The 25,370-nt window shown below is 44.2% G+C and overlaps 1 protein-coding gene across 1 annotated transcript in view; it reads left to right on the forward strand.

Annotated features, from left to right (window-relative positions):
* LOC141098181 (transmembrane protein 150A-like) overlaps positions 1-25,370 on the forward strand; it is a 190,884-nt gene that overhangs the window by 98,483 nt on the left and 67,031 nt on the right. The window contains exon 3 of the mRNA XM_073585757.1: positions 6,380-6,451. Within this exon, the coding sequence (XP_073441858.1) occupies positions 6,380-6,451 (72 nt within the window). The remainder of the gene's footprint in view (positions 1-6,379; positions 6,452-25,370) is intronic.

The raw sequence follows: 25,370 nt of genomic DNA on the forward strand, positions 1-25,370 counted from the left end.
ACACCGGAGGATGGGGGTGCGCGCGCGCCATGTCAGCTCTCTTAAGGGAAAGGGAAGCGCGGTGCACCGCTGGGTGATCACGCGGAGCGCATGCGCGAGACTTCCGGCGGGCCGCGGTACTTCCGGCGGGGCGCAGGGATCCCTGGGAAGGGGGCGGCGGCGCGAAACTTAAAAAAAATGAGGCTTTAAAAAGCATGCTGAAAGAGAAGGAAGCGGTCACCATGAGTGGGAAACCGCAGAAGGAGACACGGAGGCGGTCCCCGAAGCAGGGACCACAGCAAACGCAGGAACAGCGCCAACGCGACTCTCCCCAGCAGCGCAGCAGCAGCGGTCACACGAGATCACGGCGCAGCCAAAGCTCCACCATGGCAGCACAGCCAGAAGTGGATTCAGCAGTGGAGATAATCTCTACGCCCGAGACGGGGCGTAAATGCACTACCAAATCTAAACACGTGGTATGTGCTATATGCACGGAGGAACTACCCCCTAAATGGGAGAAAAAACTCTGTGCGGCTTGCATAGAGCAGACAATACAAGAGGAATCCCCGGGGTTTGAGTTAGACCTCAAAGCATTAATAAAAACTCAGATCGAAGACGCCCTTAAGGGCGCCAGGACCTCAAAGAAGAAACGCCGGTCCAGGCATAGATCCCCAGAGTCGAGCATCAGTGAGTCGGGAAGCGAACTATCCGACTCAAGTGATTCATCATTCTCCCAATCCTCTTTGTCATCCTCAGAAGGGGGACGCAGCTGCTTTCCCATTGTGGAGACGGACGCCCTGGTAAAGGCCGTGAGGACAACTATGGGGCTGGTAGACGAACGCCCCAAGAAAACAGCCCAAGATATAATGTTGGGGGGGCTAGAGCAAAAGAAACGGAGGGGTTTCCCAATTAATGAGAAAATCCACTCCCTCATCAAGCGAGAGTGGAAAAAGCCAGACAAAAAAGTCCTCCTAACACCAAAGAGGAAATACCCCTTTGACGACCCGGCCTGCTCCTTCTGGAACAAAGCTCCTAAATTAGATGTAGCGGTCTCAAAAGTCTCTAAAAAGTTTGCCCTGCCCTTCGAAGACATGGGCACCCTGAAGGACCCAATATATAAGAAGGCTGAAACTTTCTTAAAAAGCACTTGGAAAGCAGCAGGAGGGGGGCTAAAACTAGCCATAGCAGCCACATGTACGGCACGGGCCCTGATGGTATGGCTGGACCATTTAGATTCTCAAATAAAGGAGAAGGTCCTGAGGGAAACGATACAGAGGTCAGTTTCCGTAATGAAGGGAGCAGCAGCGTTTCTGGCGGATGCGTCGGTGGACTCAACCAGACTGGCAGCCAGGACAGCGGCCTTTTCAAATGCCGCAAGTCGCATTTGAAAAGGCTGCAAGCCATAAGGGCTGAAATGCTGGCTAGGAGATTTGCAGACAAAAGCCAAATTGTGTGCAATCCCATGCGAGGGGGAATTCTTGTTTGGCCCAATACTGGACGACATCTTAGACAAGGCCGGGGACAAGAAAAAAATCTTTTCCCGGGTTCCCCAGCCAGTCATACAAACTACCCTTTCGGAATAGAAGGTTTATGCGGCGGAAGCCACCAAAAGGGAACAAAGAAGGTTGGGAGGACAGAAGGAACAAGAGTAAAGGCTTTATGTTTAACAAACCCCCCCCGACAACAAGAAGGCACAATGAAGGTATTCCCCGGGTCGGGGGAAGATTATCATACTTTCTCCAAGCCTGGGAGAAAATATCCGCGAGTTCTTGGATACTGGACATAATAAAGGAAGGTCTGAGGCTAAAATTCATTTGCCTCCCAAACAACTCTTTAGCGATAACCCCTCAAAGGACATCACAAGAGCAGCTCACTCTACAACAATAAATAGCGAACCTAAGGGAGAAAAACTTATTACAAGAAGTCCCCTACCAAGACAGGGGCAAAGGCTTCTACTCCCTTCGCAAGAAACCAGATGGTTCGTACAGGGTGATCATAAATCTGAAAAGGCTGAACAAATTTCTAGAAATTCAGCACTTCAAAATGGAGACGATAGAATCTTGTATAAAAATGCTTCCCCCAGCTTGCTTCATGGCCATGTTAGACTTGAGGGACGCATACTATCATGTGCCTATCCACAGAGACCACAGGAAATACCTCAGAGTGGCGGTGACGATTCAGGGGGAGTTAAAGCATTATCAGTTCAGAGCCCTCCCCTTCGGGCTAGCCATTGCTCCAAGGGTATTTACAAAGGTAATGTCAGAGGTAATGGCCCACATAAGAGAGCAAAACATTCTGATAGTCCCATACCTGGACGATCTCTTAATAATAGGGGTCACCTCTCACCACTGAAAACAACAATTGGACATAGTCATGAGGTCCCTACTGAGTCTAGGGTGGATGCTGAACTTGCCCAAGTCCAAACTCGTACCAAGTCAGGTGCAGGAGTATTTGGGGATAACACTGGATTCAATCGAACAGAAATGTTATCTGCCGCAAGCAAAGGTTCAAAAAATGACACAAATGGCGTCACAAATGATAGCCTCCCCAAACACTACCCTGAGAAAAGCAATGTCACTGTTGGGATCCATGACAGCCTGCATGCCAGCAGTTCAGTGGGCTCAGAGCCATACTCGAGACTTACAATGGGAAATATTAGGCGCAAACACTTCCTTACATGGGAATTTAGACATGCAGTTAAACATCTCACCAGAGACAAAACATTCCTTAACGTGGTGGACAATTCCAGCCAACCTAGTCAAAGGGGGTTCCTTGGACATCGCCTGCGACAAAGATCCTAACTACAGACGCAAGCCCCTGGGGGTGGGGTACACATCTAGACAACCAAGTGGCACAGGGGGCCTGGGACCAGGGAGGAAAGTCCGCTTCCTCAAATATGAGGGAGCTGCTGGCAGTAAAACTAGCTCTCATTCATTTTCTGGACTCCCTTCATTCCCATCACACAAGGGTCTTCTCAGACAACCAGGTAGTGGTGGCATACCTAAACCACCAGGGGGGCACCAGATATCGACCACTGATTGATGTAACAAAATCCATCTTCCACCTGGCAGAGCACAATCTAGAGTCCCTGACAGCCCTTCACATAAAAGGTGCAGAAAATCGAACGGCGGACTTTTTGAGCAGAACACGTCTAAAACAGGGGGAGTTGGAACTAACCCAGCTAATCTTCAACCAAATCGTGAAACTCTGGGGCCGGCCACAAATAGACTTATTTGCGAACAGTCAGAACCGGAAGCTGGAAACCTTCTGCTCAATCGATCCCCAGGGGGCCCCAGTAGCGCTAGACGCTTTCACGATACCCTGGGGTTATCAACTGGCCTACTCCTTCCCACCAATATCTCCCATCCCCTTAGTACTGAGGAAAATACGGGAAGACAAGGCAATTGTTAGTGGTTATAGCGCCATTCTGGCCACAGAGAATTTGGTTCTCCTGGCTGAGGAGAATGTCCGTAACGGATCCCTGGGTTCTACCAGAAACTCGAGACCTGCTATCCCAGGGACCAGTGTATCACCCCCACATAAAAAATCTACACATGACAGCTTGGCTTTTGAGAGGGAGCTCCTAAGTAACAAGGGCTTCTCGTCAAACTTGGTATCCACACTACTACAAAGTAGAAAGCCAGTAACCACCAAAGCATATGGCAAAGTGTGGAAGAAGTTCATGTCAGTGTCAGGCTCTTACCCAATGGGCGAAATCCCTGTAGCCAAGATTCTGGAATTCCTTCAGAGGGGCTTGGAAAAGGGGTTAGCTACCAGCACCTTTAAAAGTACAGGTGGTGGCCTTGGGAGCTCTGTATTACCATGACCTAGCCAAAAATAGATGGATTATGAGATTCATTAGAGCCTCAAGTAGGTCCAGGCCGATCCCTCTACACACCACCTGGGATCTAAACCTGGTGGTAAACGCACTAACCAAATCTCCCTTCAAAACCCTAGCGGAGGCTCCCTTAAAAATATTGTCACTTAAGACTTCCCTCCTCGTAGCCTTAACTTCTGCCCACCGTATTAGTGACATGCAAGCTCTGTCTGCCCACGCACCCTTCACGCAAATTCTGGATGAAGGGGTAATTCTTAAAACCGACCCAGCATATCTCCCCAAGGTGTTGTCACAGTTTCATAGGACCCAGGAAGTTTCCCTACCCACTTTCTGCCCCAATCCCAAAAACAAAACAGAAGAGGTGTTGCACACTTTAGATGTAAAAAGATGCCTGGTCCAATATTTAACAACCATGAGGGAATTTAGGACGGATAGGGCTCTGTTTGTTTGCTTTCAGGGTCCTCGGAAGGGTCAAAAAGCATCGAAGGCGAGGTGGATAAGAGAAGCCATCACCCTATCCTACTCCTCTTGCGGGGCAGCCGTACCGGAGGACGTAAGGGCCCACTCAACCAGGTCAGTGGCATCATCCTGGGCAGAGAAAGCTGGCACTTCAATAGATCAGATATGTAGAGCTGCCACTTGGTCTTCCCCCTCTACATTTTTCAAACATTACCATCTAGACTTGACCTCTTCAGATCTCACCTTTGGGAAAAGGGTTCTGGAGGCAGTGGTCCCTCCCTAGATATACAATCTTTGTAATTCTGTCCGTGGTGCAGTCATGGGGGAAAGAGAAAATCGTAGTTACTTACCGATAACGGTATTTCTCTGATCCCATGACGGCACCCGTACATCCCTCCCTTTCACACACACAGGTGTGCGCATAAGAGTGAGTTAGTTAGCGTTAGTACTTAGCCACGCGGTGCCTTTGTTAAGCTTAATTTGATTAATGTTGGATTTTTTTATAACAGTTTGAGTTGCAGCTGAGAGTTCTGTGTAATGCTCTGTAAACCAACTGATGTGGGAGAGAGGTACCGCCTTTTTCATCTGTAGGTTTCCTGTCCCTGAGGGCGGATCCCTCTCTCTCCGTGGTGCCGTCATGGGATCAGAGAAATACCGTTATCGGTAAGTAACTACTATTTTCCCATTGACTTGCATTGGGGTCGGGTTTCGAACGAAACTCCGACTTTTTTTTGCCCTAGTCGGACCAGTTTCATCAGAGTCAAATTTTGTTTCATTCGAGTTTCACGAAACCCGATCCGACCAAAGTCGCTCAACTCTAGCCATGTCCTTTTTAAAGCAAACAAAATAAAAAAATTGGTTAAATAAGGCTAATCAAGTTTATAATGGGTAGGTGGCTTGTGAAATTATCTCTACAGGATATCTATATATTCTATCTCCCATCTATATCTGTATATAAGATTGCCCTATTAGTTTGAAAACTAGCTTTACATTACAGTATGTAAGAAAAAATGGCTCACTCGCATGACCGAAACAGAACCATTCGGATTCCACTTGTCCAACGTCAGAGCTATTTTTTTTTTTTTTTATACCCCAATGTGAGCGAGGCCTTTATGATTTTCCAGAATTGTGTGTTGAGATCACTGTGTGCAGTAGTAGATGTTTTTGCCAAGTTCAGTGCATAGAATCCTGGCTTAAATTTTAACACCTTTGGTATGAAGAGGAAGTTGGATGTAAGTCGGGCAATGCCCAGCCTTATTTACATCCATTCAGCCAGAAAAAATAACTGCAGTAATTTTACAAATTTTCAGAGTTAAGATAAACATGTTTTAGCCTTGTAAATACTTTTACCTTACATATCTTATAATGGTTTTGAAAAATAATATCTTGCAAAAAAGAAAAAAATTGCTGTTTATGAACACTGGAAAAAGCTGCGGTACGAAAGGGTGCTTCAGTGTTTATTATATAGTGAGTGATCATTTCCTAAAAAGGGGTCAAAGGAGATGTCCGATAACGAGCATTTAGCCTGCGAGATGATTGTGTACGAGCGTGCTTGGAAAAAAACCTATTGTTTCGTGATTATCTTGCTATGTAAACCGGCTGCCGATCACCCAATGTACGAGCAGAGGATGAAGAATCTACTATTTGTTTTGTATAAGCACTCATTCTTCTTGAGATGTTTCCTGCATACAATTGGACACTTTTATACATAAAAGCCATCTTTTTCTTTACATTATACTGGAAAAAATATGCATATTTAAATTATGAAGTATAAAAAGTTTTTTTAAAAGTAAATTCTCGAATTTCAGCAGAATGAGCATTGTTCTATTTTATATTTATTTGTTTTATTGTCATCTGAGTGTCCTGAAACCAATATTGTCACATAACAAACCTCCCTGCTTTCCGGCTCCTGATGGTTCACTGTCTGTTCGCAGCGCGCTTCGCCAGGATGGGTTGTGGGAAATAGTCACTTAAGTATAAATGTTAAATAAGAACTAAATCCCATAGCTTTACTAATTTCTTGCAATATTATATTTTATTATCTTGTGTAATGTGGTTCCCTTGTCCTGTGTCTTATGTGATCTGTGCATGTTTCCTTGGCAGGATATATAATCACACCTGTGAGTCGCTGAATGATGGATCTTGCTGCACAATAGATCACATCCCTCTTGTAAGGTAAGAACCCTAATGATAGATTAACTATTACCAATCTAGACGAGCAAGTATTGAATGAGGAGGGAAGTTAATTTATTAGCTGGTTTAGGCTGTGTTCACACGTTGCGTTTTTGCTGCCTTTTTTTTTATTTTATGCAACGTTTAAGCGACTTACAAAAAGCAGGTTTTGCTGCGTTTTTGTTGGGGTACATTTATCTCTTGTGCATGCTGATGAAGTTTAGTGCGTAAAAGAAAAATCTTATTCTATTTCATCAGGTTTTGGCGCCAAAAATGCAGCAAAACCTGATACCTGCATTTTTTGCTGAGTTTTTTGCACCACCCGTTGCTTTCAATGGGTGAAAAATGTTGAAAGAAGGGTCATGCTCCATTTTACAAAAAGGCAGCTCTTTATCAAAACAGTCAGGGAAAAAATAACCAACGTGTGTGCATGAGATTTCTGAAATCTCATAGACTTTGCTGGTACTGTGAAACAAAGCTGAAAATTTGCACAAAAAAAGCAGCAAAAACATGTTTTTCTTGCATATTTTCTAGATAAACCAGAAGCGATCCTGATGCCAGCAATGTGAATGAGAACACTGAAGTGTCGCGCACATGTCTCGTATTTTTGACTTGCAGATTTGGTGCAGAGAGTAATCTGCAGCTCGTCAATTCTGTGTTTTTTACCACTGGCTTAACTCAAAGCAGTCAAAAACGCACCAAATACGTGGTAAAAAAATGCGTGTTTTCTCAGCTGCGTTTTTCCTGCCAAGAGATGCAGATATTTTACTCAATGTGTGCCCATACCATTAAACTCTATATACTGTCAACTAAAGTATGGCTCTGTTCACATGTCCAGTAATGATCAGTTAGAACGGATCCAGCAGCAATCCGTTGGCAAAAAAGTTGTGTAACTTTTTAGTCTGTTTTTAAAAAAAACTGATGTTTGATGGACCCGTTTGTTTTGGGTTTTTTTTAACATTGAAGTCTATAGAAAGCAGATCCGTTATTTAGCCATTTGTTTTCTTCCATTTGTAATGGATCCAGTAAGCAAAATGCAAATCCTTATACAAATGAGAGAACTGATGGCTAATTCACGGATCCGTTTCCCATAAATAATGTTAAATGGATCAAGCAGAGATTTTTTTTTTTTTTTTTTTAAACTGACAGACTAAAGTTGTGTCTGCACAACTTTTTTGCCAATGGATTGCTGCTGGATCCGTTCTAATGGGTCATTACTGAATATAACCGAAGGAGGAGACTTGAGGAGTAAGGCCCCGTCTCGCATAGCGAGATCGCTAGTGAGTCACCGATTTTGTGACGCAACAGCGATCTTGCCAGCGATCTCGCTACATGTGACACGCAGCAGCAACCGGCGCCCCTCCTGGATATCGCTGATCATGCAGGAATGTCCTGGGCCATTTTTTCGTCGTTGGTGTACCGCTGGTCAGCGCATCGCTGTGTTTTATCGCTGGATCGTTGCTGCGTCACTGAAGAGATCTGCTTGTTTGATAGCTTACTAACGATCATTTAGCGACGCACCAGCGATCCTTACCAGGTCGTATCGTTGTCTGGATCGCTGGTGCGTCGCTAAGTGAAGCGGGACCCTTACACATTAGATAGCTGTCTGACAGAGAGTCATCTCTCCTGATTCTTCCATAGGCAGGCGTTCATCTGGCTTAGCTTTATCTGGGTCTGGCCTAGTGCTCCGATATATCCGGCTGTGGCCTCAGACAACAAAAAGATCTACTCCAAATGACATGCAGGATCCTTATCGTCTCCAACATTACTGGTCAAGGTTGCCTATTCACATCATGTTTGAGATCCCCCTGTCCCGTAGTGATTTTTTTTTTTTAATGCTTTTGTTCTAAGCGGGCACCAAACGATGGATTACCACACTTTAGTATCTGCCTAAAAAATGGACACTGGAGCAGAGTAACTCCATCAGGGTTCTGTCTGAGGCCGGTTTCACATTAGCGCATTTTATGCGCGCGCACGGCCGGGGGTAGCTCCGCCCCCGATCCGGCTCTCTGCCAGGCGTGCCCGCCCCTTCCTTGTAGCGCCGCCTCCTAGCGGACAGCGGCGCCTGCGATCGGCGCACCCTATCTTTAGCATAGGGTGCGCCGATCGTGCGCAGGCCGTGCGCTAGTTGCGCTTTGACCTGCGCTGCGCACTTTTGACGGTGCGCCGTGCGCGCCAAAATCAAACTTTTCGGATTTTGGCGCGCACGGCGCACCGTCAAAAGTGCGCAGCGCAGGTCAAAGCGCAACTAGCGCACGGCCTGCGCACCCTATGCTAAAGATGGGGTGCGCCGATCGCAGGCGCTGCTGTCCGCTAGGAGGCGGCGCTACAAGGAAGGGGCGGGCACGCCGGGCAGAGAGCCGGCTCGGGGGCGGAGCTACCCCCGGCCGTGCGCGCGCTGAAAATGCGCTAATGTGAAACCGGCCTGAAACCTATTTTTTGCCGGTGCAGAACACACTCCCTGACAGAAGTTATGTCGCTTATCCATGTTATGTAAATAAAAGCTTATAACCTGACGTTAAATTCTTCCATTGGTTGTATAAATTATTCTTTTGAAAGCTGAAACCCTCCAAAATGTGGTTTAGGTTAATAAAATAAATTGGTATCAATGCAGAAATATTGATCATTTAATGGACACAGAATGGTCAGATATTGGCAAGACAAAAGTTTTGTTGGCCACAGACAGTAATGTGATATTCAAACAAATAATTAACCCTTTAGTGACCGCCGATACGCCTTTTAACGGCGGTAATTGAGTGTACATAAACCACAGCGCCGCTAATTCACGGCGCTGTGGAGAAAGTGAATAGCGCCCCCCAGTGTCGGATTTTCTCCAGGGTCTCGGCAGCCGGGGGTAGCCGAGACCCCAGAGAACATGAATCGGTCGGTTTTTACCGACCCCGCTTTTGCGATCGCCGTTATTAACCCTATAACGGCGACCGCAAAAAACAAGCTGCGATTTTGCATTAAATTTCTCTTTCCTCTGATGTGATCGCACACCAGAGGAGAGAGAACTAGGTTCCCCGATTCCCCCCCGATACCTCTCCGTTGTCCAGGGTCCCCTCCCGGTGGTCACGCGACCCACCGGCGTCCTTCGGTGGGCGCCACCATCTTGGATCCGGAAGAAAATGGCGGGTGCATGCGCAGTGCGTCCGCCGGGAATCTGCCGGCTTCGGCTGGCAGATTCCATTCATTCATTTTGATCACTATGATAAACTATCATAGTGATCACAATAAAAAAAATAGTACATAACCCCCCCCCCCCCCCCCCGTTTATCACTCCCTTAGTTAGATAGGCCATCATAACGAAATAAAGAAAATATTTTTTTTTTCAGTTCTCCATTAGGGTTAGGGTTGGGCTAGGGCTAGGGTTAGGGCAAACTAGGATTAGGGTTAGGGAAGGGGTGTGTTAGGGTTGGAGCAAGAATTGAGGGGTTTCCACTATTTACCAACTTTGGGAGGTCTAAAAATTGGGGTCTAAAAAAATCACTTTTGTGGAAATAAAAGACTTTCACGGCGCTGCGTTTATAAACTTCTGTGAAGCGCTTGGGGGTTCAAAGTGCTCACCACACATCTAGATAAGCTCCTTGAGGGGTCTAATTTCCAAAATGGGGTCACTTGTGGGGGGTTTCCACTGTTTAGGCCCTTCAGGGGCTCTGCAAACGCAACATGACGCCCGCAGACCATTCCATCAAAGTCTGCATTCCAAAATGGCACTCCTTCCCTTCCAAGCTCTCCCATGCGCCCAAACAGTGGTTCCCCCCCACATATGGGGTATCAGCGTACTCAGGATAAATCGCACAACAACTGTGGGGGTATGATTTCTCCTGTTACCCTTGTAAAAATAAAAATTTGGGGGCGAAAAGATCATTTTTGTGGAAAAAAAATGGATTTTTTATTTTCACGGCTCTACGTTATAAACTTCTGTGAAGCACTTGAAGGTTCAAAGTGCTCACCACACATCTAGATAAGTTCCTTAAGGGGTCTAGTTTCCAAAATTGGGTCACTTGTTAGAGGTTTCCACTGTTTAGGCACATTAAGGGCTCTCCGAACGCAACATGGCATCCGATCTCAATTCCATCCATTTCTGCGTTGAAAAAGTCAAACGGCGCTCCATCCCTTGCGAGCTCTGCCGTGTGCTGAAAATGTGGTTTACCCCCACATATGGGGTATCGGCGTATTCAGGAGAAATTGTACAACACATTTTGTGGTTGATTTTCTCTTTTAACACTTGTGAAAATAAAAAAAAATTGGTTCTGAAGTAAATTTTTTGCAAAAAAGAGTCAAATGTTAATTTTTTTCCTTCCACATTGCTTTAGTTCCTGTGAAGCATGTAAAGGGTTAATATACTTCTTGAATGTGGTTTTGAGCACCTTGAGGGGTCTAGTTTTTAGATTGGTGCCACTTTTGGGTATTTTCTGTCATGTACACCCCTCAAAATGACTTTAAATATGATGTGGTCCCTAAAAAAAAAAAAAAAATGGTTTTGTAAATTTTGTTGTAAAAATGAGAAATCGATGGTCAACTTTTTAACCCTTATAACTTCCTAACAAAAAAAAAAATTTGCTTCCAAAATTGTGCTGATGTAAAGTAGACATGTGGGAAATGTTATTTATTAAGAAATTTGTGTGACACATCTCTCAGATTTAAGGGCATAAAAATTTAAAGTTTTAAAATTGTAAAATTTTAAAAATTTTTGCCATGTTTCCGTTTTTATCATAAATAAGCACAAGACTTATCGAAGAAATTTTACCACTAACATGAAGTACAATATGTCACGAAAAAACAGTTTCAAAATCAGCGGGATCCATTAAAGCGTTCCAGAGTTATAACCTCCTAAAATGACAGTGGTCAGAATTGTAAAAATTGGCCTGGTCATTAAGCTGCAAATTGGCTCCGTCACTAAGGGGTTAAAATACAAATATATGTTGCATAACATTGGTGAATGAAGTTGTGGTGCTATTAGAGTCATATTTAATATTTTGTGTGGCTTCCATGAGCTTGAAGGACTGCATCCATGCGGTTCAACAATGATTCATACAATTTATTAATGAAGTCACCAGGAATAGCAAAGAATGCAGTCTTACATGCCTCCCAGAGTTCATCAAGATTCTTTGGTTTTGTCTTCAAGCTTCCTCCCTACCCCAAACATGCTCAATGATGTTCATGTCTGGTGACTGGGCTGGCCAGTCCTTGAGCACCTTGATCTTTTTTTGCCTGGTGGAACTTTGTTGTAGAGATGGATGTATGAGATGGAGCACCATCCTGCTGCAGAATCTGACCCCTTTTATGATTTTGAATATAAGAGGTAGCTAATACTTCTTGATATTTTAGGCTATTGTTATTGCCTTCCACCTTGCAAATGTTTCGCACACCCCCATACTGAATGTAACCCCAGACCACGATCTTTCCACCACCAAATGTAACTGTTTTCTGGGTGTATTTTGGATCCATACGGGCTCCAGTAGGTCTCCTGCAGTATTTGCGGCGGCTGTGGTATAATTCTACTGAAGATTCATCAGAGAAATCCACCTTCTGCCACTTTTCCAGCGTCCATCTGTTTAGCAGGCTGTTGGACTTCGCAAATGCCACATGGTTATTTATTTGCCTTTTGTTTAGTGCTGGCTTCTGGTCACTGATTCGACCATGGAGGCCATTTCGAGACAGAATCCTACAAACTGTTCTAGTTGACACAGGGACTTGAGGTGACCAAGCCTGTTGGAGCTCTGCTGCAGTGGAAGAGGGGCTTGCTTTGGATTTTCTAACCAACAAACGTTCCTCCTGAGCAGTTGTCTTGCGGGCTCTGCCGGACCTGGGCTTGTCAAACACATCTCCAGTCTCTTCGAATCTTTTTTTAATTCTTTGTACTTGACGCTGAGACACATTAAAGGTGCCAGCCACCTCTGCAGTGGATCTGGTCTTCAGCCTCTTAATAATCCAGGCTTTGGTCGCAGGGTGGATTTTTGGAATGTTGTCAGAGCTCAAGTTGCAGCTCAAGTGAAGGTCTGGGGTGCTGGGTTTCTTTTTATTCACACCTACTAATTAACCGATCATTTACTGAGCACAGGTGAGGATGTAAACTAGGATTGGGTGCATTATATGACCAGCCGACAAAACTTTTGTCTTGCCAAAATCTGACCATTCTGTGTCCATTAAATGATTAATATTTCTGTATTGATGCCAATTTATTTTCTTAACCTAAACCATATTTCGGAGGGTTTCAGCTTTCAAAAGAATAATTTATACAACCAATGGATGAATTTAAGGTCAGGTTATAAGATTTTATTTACATAACATGAATAAGCGACATAACTTCTGTCAAGGAGTATATTTCCTGATGGTCTGAAATGTGAAGTCGGAAATGGTATAAAAATACAGAAACAACCATTACTTACTCCTTGAATTCCCACTCATCTCGTGTCACTGCTGCAACCACTCATTCAGCATTCAAATGCTTAAATGCTAAATTCTTCGGAAGGCGATTTTAGTGGCTTCAGCCATCACATGAATGATGAGCAGGTCGTCTCCAATGCAGAACCCGTTTGGCCACTGAAGTAGTGGCACAGGATTGTTAAGGGATTTAGGACATATCTAAAAGAAATGTCACCAGGTTTTTGCCACCTAATCTGAGAGCAGTATGATGTAGAGACAGAGATTCTGATTCCAGCAATGTGTCGCTTAATAGGCTGCTTGCTGTAGTTTTGATATAAATCCCTGTTTTATCAGCAGACGATAGTCACTGGTTAATCCTGCTAACATATAGTCCATATTCATGAGCTCTGTATAATCCCGCCCCCACCACTGATTGGCTGCCTTCTCTATACACTGCATGGGCAGAAAGCTGCCAATCAGTGGTGGGGGCGGGGATATACAGAACTTTGCATTTAGAGAATTGGTAGATCTGCAGCACTAGATAAATTAGAGTTTATCAAAACTGCAGCAAGCAGCCCAGTAAGTGACACATCGCTGGAATTGGGGTATCTGCTGCTAAATCATGCTAGACAAGTAGTAGTGATCTCCTCACTCACAGCAATTCTTTAATCTTGTGTTATTGGAGTGGTTCATCAGCAGCAGGTGCATTCCAATAATAACCATGGAGCACTGCTGCAATTGCTCCCTCTGCTTTTCATTGGTAGATCTAAAGCTGTCATAAGGAGGCCATTTATTCGGGAATCCTATTTCCTTTTGACACAGTAGGGAGGCCGTGAGAAGTTTGCATCCCTTCTAAAGTGAAAACCCTGTGATAGCAACATAAGAACATTCCCATTGCTTACTGGAGTGATTTTATATACCTGACACAATTTGTAGGCTTTTCGTTAGACCAATTTTCTAATGTACAATATTAATAGTGTTTGCAATTTATAATTAACCTGTATATTAAAAATGAATCTGGTAATTCAGGCAAACACTAACATGGTGTTAAAGTGAACCTGTCACCAGGTTTGGCCGATAGGCGTTACGGCCACCGCCTTTCAGGGCTGATGTACAGCATTCTATAATGCTGTAGATAAGCCCCGGTCTGACCTGAAAGATGAGAAAAATAACTTTTAATATACTCACCCGGGGGGCGGTCTGGTCCGATGGATGTCGCAGGTCCGGTGCCTCCCATCTTCTTGCGATGCCGCCCTCGTGCTTGCTTCATCGCTCTCTGGCATTGCGCTCCAGCGCAGGCGTACTGTTCTGCCCTGTTGAGGGCAGAGCAAAGTCCTGCAGTGCGCAGGCGCCGGGCTTCTGACATTTCCCGGCGCCTGCGCACTGCAGAACTTTACTCTGCCCTCAACAGGGCAGATAAGTACACCTGCGCAGGAGCACGATGCTGGGGAGCCTGTGTGGATGACAAAGGGACTCATCATCCACATGAAACAAGCAGGAGGGCGGCACTAGACCAGGACCTGCAACACCCCTTTGACCAGGCCACCCCCCCCCCCCCCCCCTGTGAGTATAATAAAACTTATTTTTCTTCTCTTGCAGGTTGAATCTTGTGCTTATCTACAGCATTATAGAATGCTGTAGATACTGTAAGCCCTGAAAGGTTATGGCCATATCTTATATCGACCCAAACTGCTAACAGGTTCCCTTTAAATTGGGCACTTATTTTAGATATTTGCTCACTTAAACGACCTTGTCTATCTATAGTGTTATAGCCCATTGTTGTGTTTGTACGTTTTTTCCGTCCGGTCTTAGAAAAAACAAACAGACTAGAAGTACAGGTTGGTATATCCAAAAACGAAAACTTGTGGAATATATGTGAAATTGGGTAAAGCTTCTGTTTTATGTATACATACTCCAGAAAGTGAGTATATACATCCACACGTCTCAACCAAAGCCTAGGCAGAAAAATGCAGAAAAAACAGACCCAGCGTTACTGCTCGAATGAGTCTTCCCTCAAGTGTGTGCTTGTATGAGGACCATACTGAACAGATTTTGTTTTGTACTGTCCAATTTTTTTCTTTTTTTTAATAATTGTATTGGCTATTATTGTGAAGGCACAATGTCATGCCATACGGCAACATTGCAGTGCATGCATTGTGGAACCCAGGATAAGCATATGGGAAACACCTTTTCTTTGTGAACGTTGCACAATTTTGAATCCAGTAGGTAACTGGTGTATTGTTGGTTGAGTTATTATGGAGTCAGCAAATTCTGCTTTAGAGATCGCCAACCAGATTCTTCTTTCTACAAGAGCCAGATACGATTTATATTTTGATCTGACCTAAAAAAAAATAAATATCCACATTCCCTGTAATAGGAAGAGCAATAAAAGTTTCCACCGCAGTTCTGTTGTCTTTAATGTGTTTTTTCTATCAAAAGAGAAGAACTTCTAATTCAGTTTTTATTGTGAATTGAGCCCTCTTTTCTAAATCACAAACTGTTACCTTGTCATGCTGCATAGGCATCCTTGTTTCTGTCTTATCTGTTAAAGGGGCACAAAGTACCAAAATATGGTAGTCCTAAGACACATGGGTATGAAATTAAACATTCGTGGATGTGCTGCGTCGTCCACCTTTTCTTTGTAGATTCCTTGATGTCTCATCACAGTGTAGTTAAACCTCTGCAGTATAAAAACCAAGTCACATAAAGTCCCCCATAAACTTTAAACGACTGTCCAACCAAATGGTGTTTCAGCCTGACTCTCCCACAGGAGTGCTTTCCTTGGCCAATGATCCTGTCCTCTGCCAGACATTGTGGCAGAAGCTTATGACAGGTAGAACACAAGGATCGATAGTCCGAAATCAGACATGCTGGACCCCTAACTTCCTGACAATACTCTGCTGGCTCTCCAGGGGCCTCTGGTGATACAATGGCGGAAGGTGTATCACACCGCCACCTAGAGGTCACTGGAGATCGTCCTGTCACTTGCGGCACCGCTGCGTGGGAAAATTCTCATGCAGCAATGCCATAAAGTGAGAACATGAACTCCAGTGAACCCTCACTGATAACACTGCAGGAGCCATTATCTCCTGTCAGTGTGTCACTGGAGGCCTTGTAGAGCACACGGGAGATCATTATAGGACACTCGTTATTAAATGGATTACATCGGAACAGGGAGTATTTGTGTTGGTTTATTTTATTTTTTTGCAAGAGATCGATGGATTTGGGGAATTAGGCATATAATAAAGATGGGAAACTGTGTAGTGTTTTATTTCAGTAAAATACTTTGTTCTGGCTGTGTCTTTATATAAACCCTTAACAACTATAGGATTAGTAATGGATAGGTATCTTATAGACGCCTATCCATTACTAAGCTGGGCTTGATGTCACCTTACAATACAAAAGTGACATCAACCCCACAACTATTACCCCATATGCCACCGCTGCAGGGCAGTGGGAAGAGAGGCTTAGTGCTGGAATTGGCGCATCTTAGAGATGTGCCATTTTTGGAGCGGCTGTGAGGTGATGTTTTTAGCTGGGGGGGGGCAATATCCATGGTCCTTTCCTAGGTTATTAACATCAACCCGCAGCTATCTGCATAGCCTTTTCTGGCTGTTAATTATAGGGGGACCCCGCCTCATTTTTTGGGGGGCCCCCCTATTTTAATAGCCAGTAAAGGCTATGCAGACAGCTGCGGGCTGATATTAATGGCCTGGGAAGATCGATGGGTATTACCCCCTTCTCAGGCTGTAAACATCGGGGCCCCCCAGTCGCAGGCTTTCCCTGTTCTGGTTTTGAAAATTGCACGGGAGCCCACGCCATTTTTTTTTTTTTTTTTTTTTTTTTTTTTTTTTTTTTTTTTTTTTTTTTTTTTTTTATTTAAAAAAAAAAAAAGATATTGCGTTTAAGGCCGGGGTCACCTTTGTGAGAAATTTGCACGAGTCTCGCACCTCAATACTCGGCACTGCCACCGGCACTTGGGACCGGAGTGTGCGGTCCGAGCTCGGCTGGTGGCAGTGCCGGGTATTGAGGTGCGAGTTTCTCTTAAGTGTAACCCCAGCCTAACGCAGATTTTTTGTATCTATCTATAGATATATGGATAAATCTATAGATATTCACTTATGTTTGTTTTGTGTACATTATATGTGAACATGGCATGTGATATGGTATTCAATGGAGTATGTAAAAGAAGAGGTTGGACAAAGAAAATGACATCACGATTTTTTATTTGTTAAATAGATCCTTATTTAGCTTACAAAAACGCATACAAATCTGCATGAAAAAAACACATCAAAATCCGCATCAAAACCGCATGGATTTTTACCTGCATTTTCTGCCAAGACAGGAAGAATCTGCACAGAAATTTCCACATTCAAATTCGCAGCGTGTGCACATACCCTAAAACGTAGTGTATCTAAGATTGGCCAATGGAGCCGACATCAGGCTGCCATACATGGAGTAGTCTGAGGAGCTGGTGACTTCAAAAGGACTAAAAAGGAGGCACCCGGTGTTTTATACATTCCCCTTATGTAGCATTAACATGGAGAATCCATCTAATGAACTACTCCAGGAAAATGGGTCCACTAAGGACGCTCGGACCGGCCCATAGGAGAACAGTGGGATCCCAGGGGGCCCTTGTGCAGGTCTTGGCCCACAACTCCACTTCATGGGCAGTACTTGGCATAATTCACTTCACTCTGCAGGAAAAAAAGGAGTTTATCAACACTCATCAAGCAAACTACCCAGTTTACTATGAAAAGTGCCCCCCCCCCACAGTCTGTTACTGGTGGGCCCTTGGCACCCAGTCCAACACTGTCTCTAAGGTCATTTTATATAGCCATAGAATTTCTAGGTGACATTGGGACGGATACACTATAGATGGTGCCTTACATCGTTATTGCTCAATTATGAGCCAAATGTAAGCCATTAGTCTGCAATACAAATATTCACTGATGATTGCAGACATTGTTGGAACATAAGCGCAGAGAAGTCTGCTTTGCCAATTGCTTCTTATTGCTGTAATTCTTACTGTTGATTGAAAACTCTAGCTAGTGCAGCCCCTTATGAAAATGTCACGCTTATCAACAGGTTTGGTTCTATACTTGACTTGTAGCCAATATGGCCACCATGACACCATCTTCTGGGTTGACATCCACCTTTCCAATGTGCAAATGTACTCTTCCGGAAGGAAGAGGATGTGATCTCTAGCGCCACCTAATGGATGTAGCAATTATAATAGACAACATGGACCTTTTAACGAGCCTTTCTACATGAATTGGGATAGGAAGCCTCAACAGACTCCTGCTTTGGGATGTTTGCTACTCATCACTGCAAAGCCAGAGGTCTGAATGGGCCATGTAAGAGGCCTGTAACTGAGGGTCTAAAGGGGGACGTTTCTCCTCATGGAGATTGCCAAGCTGGCGTAAGGCTTGCAGGGGATGCAATGCTTTCCAATACTCACATTTTTACATTGATATGACTGCTAAAGTATCATGGAGCAAATAGCAAAGTTTCCACTAAAAATTCTCTACTTACTTTCTTTATAGTCGGTCATTGTGGCTTGGTAAATATATTTTTGTTTCCTATAGAGCTCTCCGCTGAATATATTAATTTGCTTTGGATTTGCTGTGAGAGTGAACCATCGCTGTGTTTGCTGTTCCCACCACAGTCCGGATGGTAGATTCTTTTTTTAGCTACTGTTTAAGCAAAAGACCCTTTTAATGGGAATGCCCACTGAAATACCACTTTTTAAATCAATAGTGATGAAAGAAGAGGCTCATCAGGAGGAGGATTTATTTTCCTGGCTTGAGAAAACTTCAGGCTTGTTGGGATTTACGACAAAAAGGCTGGCAGAGAAGATTAAATGCAGTGTAGTCGTTTCTTCTACTGGGCAGCTTCTATTTTGTAAAGCTATTACTATTGATTCTGGATCTTTTACACTCTGAAGTGGACACAAACAGCAGAGACAACCCACGGGCAAGAGAACAACATGGACTAATTTCCAGCTGATGATTAGATGGTGCAAAGCTGGTGCTATCTGTCCCTGAACTGACCTGGTTAAAGCTAGTTGTGATGTCACAGCAGGTCCCCCAACTGAATCCACTTGGTGACACGTCAGCAACTTGCGCTGAGCCAGATACCCGCAATTCATGTGCAAAACAGGTTGACGTATATGTCATCTGGTAGTCATTCGGATCCATGGTTAGTTTTTTAATCTAGCAGTCCACCTCCATGCCTGCAGAATCCTTGTGCAAAAACTGATAAGTAGTTTAGTACCTCTTTGTTTCAGAGAACAGTATGCTCCATATCTTTTAAAGGAAATGTGTTATCAAACAATGACCTGGTTTAACCCCTTCCCGACCTGTGACACCACATAGGCATCATGCAAATCGGTGCCATTCCGACCTGTGACGCCTATGTGGCGTCATGGAGGGATCGCGTTCCTGCGGTTCGGGTGACCGGGGTTACTGAGATGTCACCCTACCCGCAGGTATGTGGGGACCTGTACTTGACCCCACGGGGATGGCTTCCTCCCCCCATCCCCCTTGTGGCTACGATCACTCTAATTGGCTGTTGAAAGTGAAAACGGAGCAATCGTAATATTTCACCAATGAAACTTGTTGAAATATTTCAATCCAGCCATGGCCGATGCTGCATTATCATAGGCCATTGGCTGGAGCTAGGTGACCTCTGTGTCACTGCCCCCAGATCTGATTAGAGCTAGCGTTCATATGATGCTATCCATCCAATCAGATGTGGAGGGGCGGTGTCAACTATGGCTGCCTTCCCTGCCACCGCTGATGACCCCTACGATGAACCCCACGCCGATGCCGTCACCGACCGCGACCTGCTGCCATCGCTGTTGCTCCTGCTTACCGATATGTGCTATCCTCTGTGCTGTCCTCCTCTTCCCCCCTCTCTGCTTTGGTGTTCACCCCCTCTCTGCCACAGCCATCACCCCCTCCCTGCCCAGTGATCACCACACATCTAGATAAGTTCCACGGGGGATCTAGTTTCCAAAATGGGGTCACTTGTGGGGGGTTTCTACTGTTTAGGCACATCAGGGGCACGCCAAACATAACATGGCGCCCGCTGACCATTCCATCAAAGTCTGCATTTCAAAACGTCACTACTTCCCTTCCGAGCCCCGACTTGTGCCCAAACAGTGGTTTCCCCCACATATCGGGTACCAGCATACTCGGGGCAAACTGGACAACAACTTTTGACGTCCACTTTCTCCTTTTACCCTTGAGAAAATAAAAAAAAAAAAAGTTGCTTAAAGATCATTTTTGTGACTAAAAATTTAAATGTTAATTTTTTCCTTCCATGTTGCTTCTGCTGCTGTGAAACACCTGAAGGGTTAAACTTCTTGAATGTGGTTTTGAGCACCTCGAGGGGTGGAGTTTTTAGAATGGTGTCACTTTTGAGTAATTTCAGCCATATAGACCCCTCAAACTGACTTTAAATGTGAGGTGGTCCCTTAAAAAAAAAAAAAAATGGTTTTGCAAATTTTGTTGTAAAAAAGAGAAATCGCTGGTAAACTTTTTACCCTTATAACTTCCTAACAACAAAAAAAATGTTTTCAAAACTGTGCTGATGTAAAGTAGACATGTGGTAAATGTTATTTATTAACTATTTTGTGTCACATAACTCTCTGGTTTAACAGAATAAGAATTAAATATGTGAAAATTGCAAAATTTTCTAAATTTTCGCCAAATTTCCAATTATTTTTTATTTTTTATTTTTTTTGCAAATGCAAAAATTATTGACCTAAATGTACCATGAAGCCCAATATGTCAAGAAAAAACAATCTCAATCTCTAGGATCCGTTGAAGCGTTCCTGAGTTATTACCTCATAAAGGGACACTGGTCAGAATTGCAAAAAATGGCCAGGTCATTAAGGTCAAAATAGGCTGAGTCGTGAAGGGGTTAAATTGGGTTTTTATGTTAAATGCATTTTTATTCATATCACAACCTGTATAAAAAAAAAAAAAAAATCTTTTGTACACGCTGGTTTCCAAGGTAAGCATCGGGTATCCAGGAGTCGCACTGCTCCTGGATACCCGATGTGTACATTCGTAACCAGCGTCGCTGGCCCTGATCGCTGGGGCTGTCTTGTGACAGCTCATCAGCGATCAGCCTAACGATGTCCCAGCGATCCCATCATGTCGGATCGTTGCTGGGCTCACTGGGACATCATTATGTGTAACGGGGGCTTTAGTTGTGACATCGGCTATGGTGCTTGGTGGATCTTGTGGTGTGGATCATCATAAAAGAACAGGAAATTGGAGTCTGTCTAGAAAAGCCTGAATGGTCATTATGGAAATTGCAAGATCTCTAGTGTGTGTGTGTGTATGTATGTGTGACTATTGGGGGATTTAATGGAACATTACAATCCCCTTTCAGCATGTGTAATTTTAACAGTACACCTGGCTCAGCAGATGATCCAACCCCATCAAAATACCTCCCCACACCATTACTGAGCCACTACCAAACCGGTCATGCTGGAGGATGTTGCAGGCAGCAGAACGTCCACCACGGCTTCTCCAGACTGTCATGTGCTCAATGTGAAACTGTACTCATCTGTGAAGAGTTTGAGGTGCTAATGTTGAATCTGCCAATGCTTGTCAGAGAACACAATCGCCCTGCATGGTGTTGGACTGTAAGCACAACACCCACTTGTGGAAGTTGGACCCTCATACCACCCTCATGGAGTCTGTTTCTGACAGTTTGAGCAGACACATGGATGTTAGTGACCTGCTGGAGGTAATTTTGCAGGGTTCTGGCACTGCTCGTACTGTTCTTACTTGCACAAAGGAGGTGGTAGCGGTCCTGGTGATGGGTTGTTGCCCTCCTACGGCCCGCTCCACATCTCCTTGTGTTCTGGCCTGTCTCCTGGTATCTACTCCATGCTCTGGACACTGTGCTGACAGATATAGCTACAATTCTTGCAACAGCTCATATTGATGTGCTATCTTGGATGAGCTGCACTGCCTGAGTAACTTCTATGGGTTGTAGACACTGCCTCATGTTGCTGTACCGTAGGAGAAATTGATTCACAGCTGGTGTTGCTTCATAACTGGACAGGTTGATTTCACAGAAGTGTGATTTGAGTTGAAGTGACATTGTGGTGTGTGTGTATGTGTGTATACGTGCACACACATATATACACGCACACATATATACACACACAGCTCAAAAAAATGAAGGGAACACTTCAACAGAATATAACTCCAAGAAAATCAAACTTCTGTGAAATCAAACTGTCCACTTAGGAAGCAACACTGATTGACAATCAATTTCACATGCTGTTGTGCAGATGGAGTAGACAACTGATGGAAATTATTAAGAATTATCAAGAGGCCCTCAATAAAGGAGGGGTTCTGCAGGTAGGGAACACAGACCACATCTCAGTACCAATGCTTTCTGGCTTTTCTGGCTGATGTTTTGGTCACTTTTGAATGCTAAATGACCTCCAGCAGGCCACAAATGTGCATGTTTCTGCACAAACTGTTAGAAACAGACTCCATGAGGATGGTCTGAGTGCCCAATGTCCACAGATGGGGGTCCTGCTCACAGCCCAACACTGTGCGGCCCTCCAAAGAAATGCCACCCCACTCAATTACTGACCCACTGCCAAACCGGTCATGCTGAAGGATGTTGCAGGCAGCAGATCGCTGTCCATGGCGTCTCCAGACTCTCACGTCTGTCACTTGTGCTCAGTGTGAACCTGCTTTCATCTGTGAAGAGCACAGGGTGCCAGTGGTGAATTTGCCAATCCTGTTCTGTGTCAAATGCCAAGCGTCCTGCACGGTGTTGGCCTGTGAGCACAACCCCCATCTGTGGACGTCGGGCCCTCAGACCATCCTCATGGAGTCGGTTTCTAGCCTTTTGTGCAGACATTTTGCAGGGCTCTGGCAGTGCTCCTCCTGTTCCTCCTTGCACAAAAGCTGAGGTAGCAGTCCTGCTCCTCTGTTGTTGCCCTTCTACAGCCCCCTCCACGTCTCCTGGTGTACTGGCCTGTCTCCTGGTAGCGCCTCCAGCCTCTGGACACTACGCTGACAGACACAGCAAACCTTCTTTGCCACAGCTCGCATTGATGTGCCATCCTGGATGAGCTGCACTACCTGTGCCACTTGTGTGGGTTGTAGAGTCTCTCATGCTACCACGAGTATGAAAGCACAACCAACATTCAAAAGTGACCAAAACATCAGCCAGAAAGCATTGGTACTGAGATGTGGTCTGTGGTCCCCAACTGCAGATCCACTCCTTTATTGAGGGTGACTTGATAATTGGCAATAATTTCAATCTGTTGTCTATTCTATTTGCAGAACAGCATGTGAAATTGATTGTCAATTAGTGTTGCTTCCTAAGTGGACAGTTTAATTTCATAGAAGTTTGATTTACTCGGGAGTTATATTCTGTTGTTTAAGTGTACCCCTTATTTTTTTTGAGCAGTGTGCGTGTATATGTATGTATGTGTGTAAAATATATATATATAATATGCACAATGTTTGTGTATATGTATGTGTGTGTATAATATATATGTATGTATGTGTGTGTGTATATGTGTATGTATGTATGTATGTATATATATATATATATATAGTGTGTGTGTGTGTGTATGTATTTAGTCAGCCACCGATTGTGCAAGTTCTCCCACTGAAAAACATGAGAGAGGCCTGTAATTGACAGCATAAGTGGACCACAAGTATAAGAGTCAAAATGAGAAAGCAAATCCAGAAAATTACCTTGTCTGATTTGGCAAGATTTATTTTGCAAATTATTGTGGAAAATAAGTATTTGGTCATTAACAAAAGTTGATCTCAATATTTTATTATATATACTTTGTTGGGAATGACAGAGGGCCAAACATTTTTCAGTAAGTCTTCACAAGTTTGGCACACAATGTTGGTGTTATGTTGACCCATTCCTCCATGCAGGTCTCCTCTAGAGCAGTGATGCTTTTGGTCTGTCATTGGGAAACACGGACTTTCACATCTCTCCAAATGTTTTCTATGGGGTTGAGACCTGGAGACTGGCTAGACCACTCCAGGACCTTCATATGCTTCTTACAAAGCCACTCCTTCGTTGCCCTGGTGGTGTGCTTGGGATCATTATTGTGCTGAAAGACCCAGCCACGTTTCATCTTCAATGCCCTTGCTGATGGAAGGAGGTTTGCACTCAAAATCTCACAATACATGGCTCAATTCATTCTTTCATGTACAAAGATCAGTCATCCTGATCCATTTGCAGGGAAACGGCCCAAAAGCATGATTTTGCCACCCCCCCATGCTTCACAGTAGGTATGGTGTTCTGGATGCAACGCTGCATTCTGTCTCCTCCAAACACAACGACTTTTGTTTCTACCAAACAGTTCTACTTTGGTTTCATCAGACCATATGACATTCTCCCAATACTCTGCTGGATAAACCAGATGCTCTCTAGCAAACTTCAGATAGGCCCGGACATATACTGGCTTAAGCAGGGGGACACGTCTGGCACTTCAGGATCTGAGTCCCTGGCGTCGTAGTGTGTTACTGATGGTAGCCTTTGTTACGGTGGTCTCTGCTCTATGCAGGTCATTCACTAGGTCCCTCTGTGTGGTTCTGGGATTTTTGCTCACCATTCTTGTGATCATTTTGGCCCCACGGGGTGAGATCTTGCATGGAGCCCCAGATCATGGGAGATTCAGTGGTCTTGTATGTCTTCCATTTTCTTATTATTGCTCCTACAGTTGATTTCATCACACCAAGCTGCTTGCCCATTGCAGATTCAGTCTTTCCAGCCTGTTGCAGGGACACAATTTTTTTTCTGGTGGCCTTCGACAGCTCTTTGGTCTTCACCATAGTGAAGTTTGGAGTGTGACTGTTTGAGGTCGTGGACAGGTGCCTTTTTATACTGATAACAATTTCAAACAAGTGCCATTACAACATTTAATGAGAGGACAGAGGAGCCTCTTGAAGTTATAGATCTGTGAAAGCCAGAATTCTTGCATGTTTTTAGGTGACTAAACACTACTTTTCCACCATAATTTGCAAAATAAATCTTGCCAAATCATACAAGGTGATTTTCTGGATTCGCTTCCTCATTTTGACACTCATAGTTGTGATCTACCTATGCTGTCAATTACAGGCCTCTCTCATCTTTTTAAGTGGGAGAACTTGCACAATTGGTAGCTGACTATATACTCCCCCCCCCCCCCCCCCCCCCCCCATGTATATTATAATTTTTGTGTGTGTGTATATACAGCTCTGGCAAAATTTAAGAGAGCACTGCACAGTTTTATAAAAATCAGCTTCTTTACATGTCTGGCAGCCATTCCATTCCAGTGTCAGTTGAATTCCAACCGGAGTACACCTCATTCTACTTAATGTGCTTCTGATTAGTTTATCACCTAAACCAAATCTTATTTAACGAAGTAAAGTATAAAAAAACCCTGTTGTGGTGGTCACAATCTTCTTGCAATAGGACAAGCTAGATGGCAAAACAAGTGCTAGTAATATCCCAAAAGTAATAGGAATGAAAAAATTAACTTTTAACCATGCCA

Source organism: Dendrobates tinctorius, unplaced genomic scaffold (assembly GCF_039654945.1).
Source record: "Dendrobates tinctorius isolate UK_male_01 unplaced genomic scaffold, ASM3965494v1 ptg000089l, whole genome shotgun sequence".
NCBI lineage: Eukaryota > Metazoa > Chordata > Amphibia > Anura > Dendrobatidae > Dendrobates > Dendrobates tinctorius.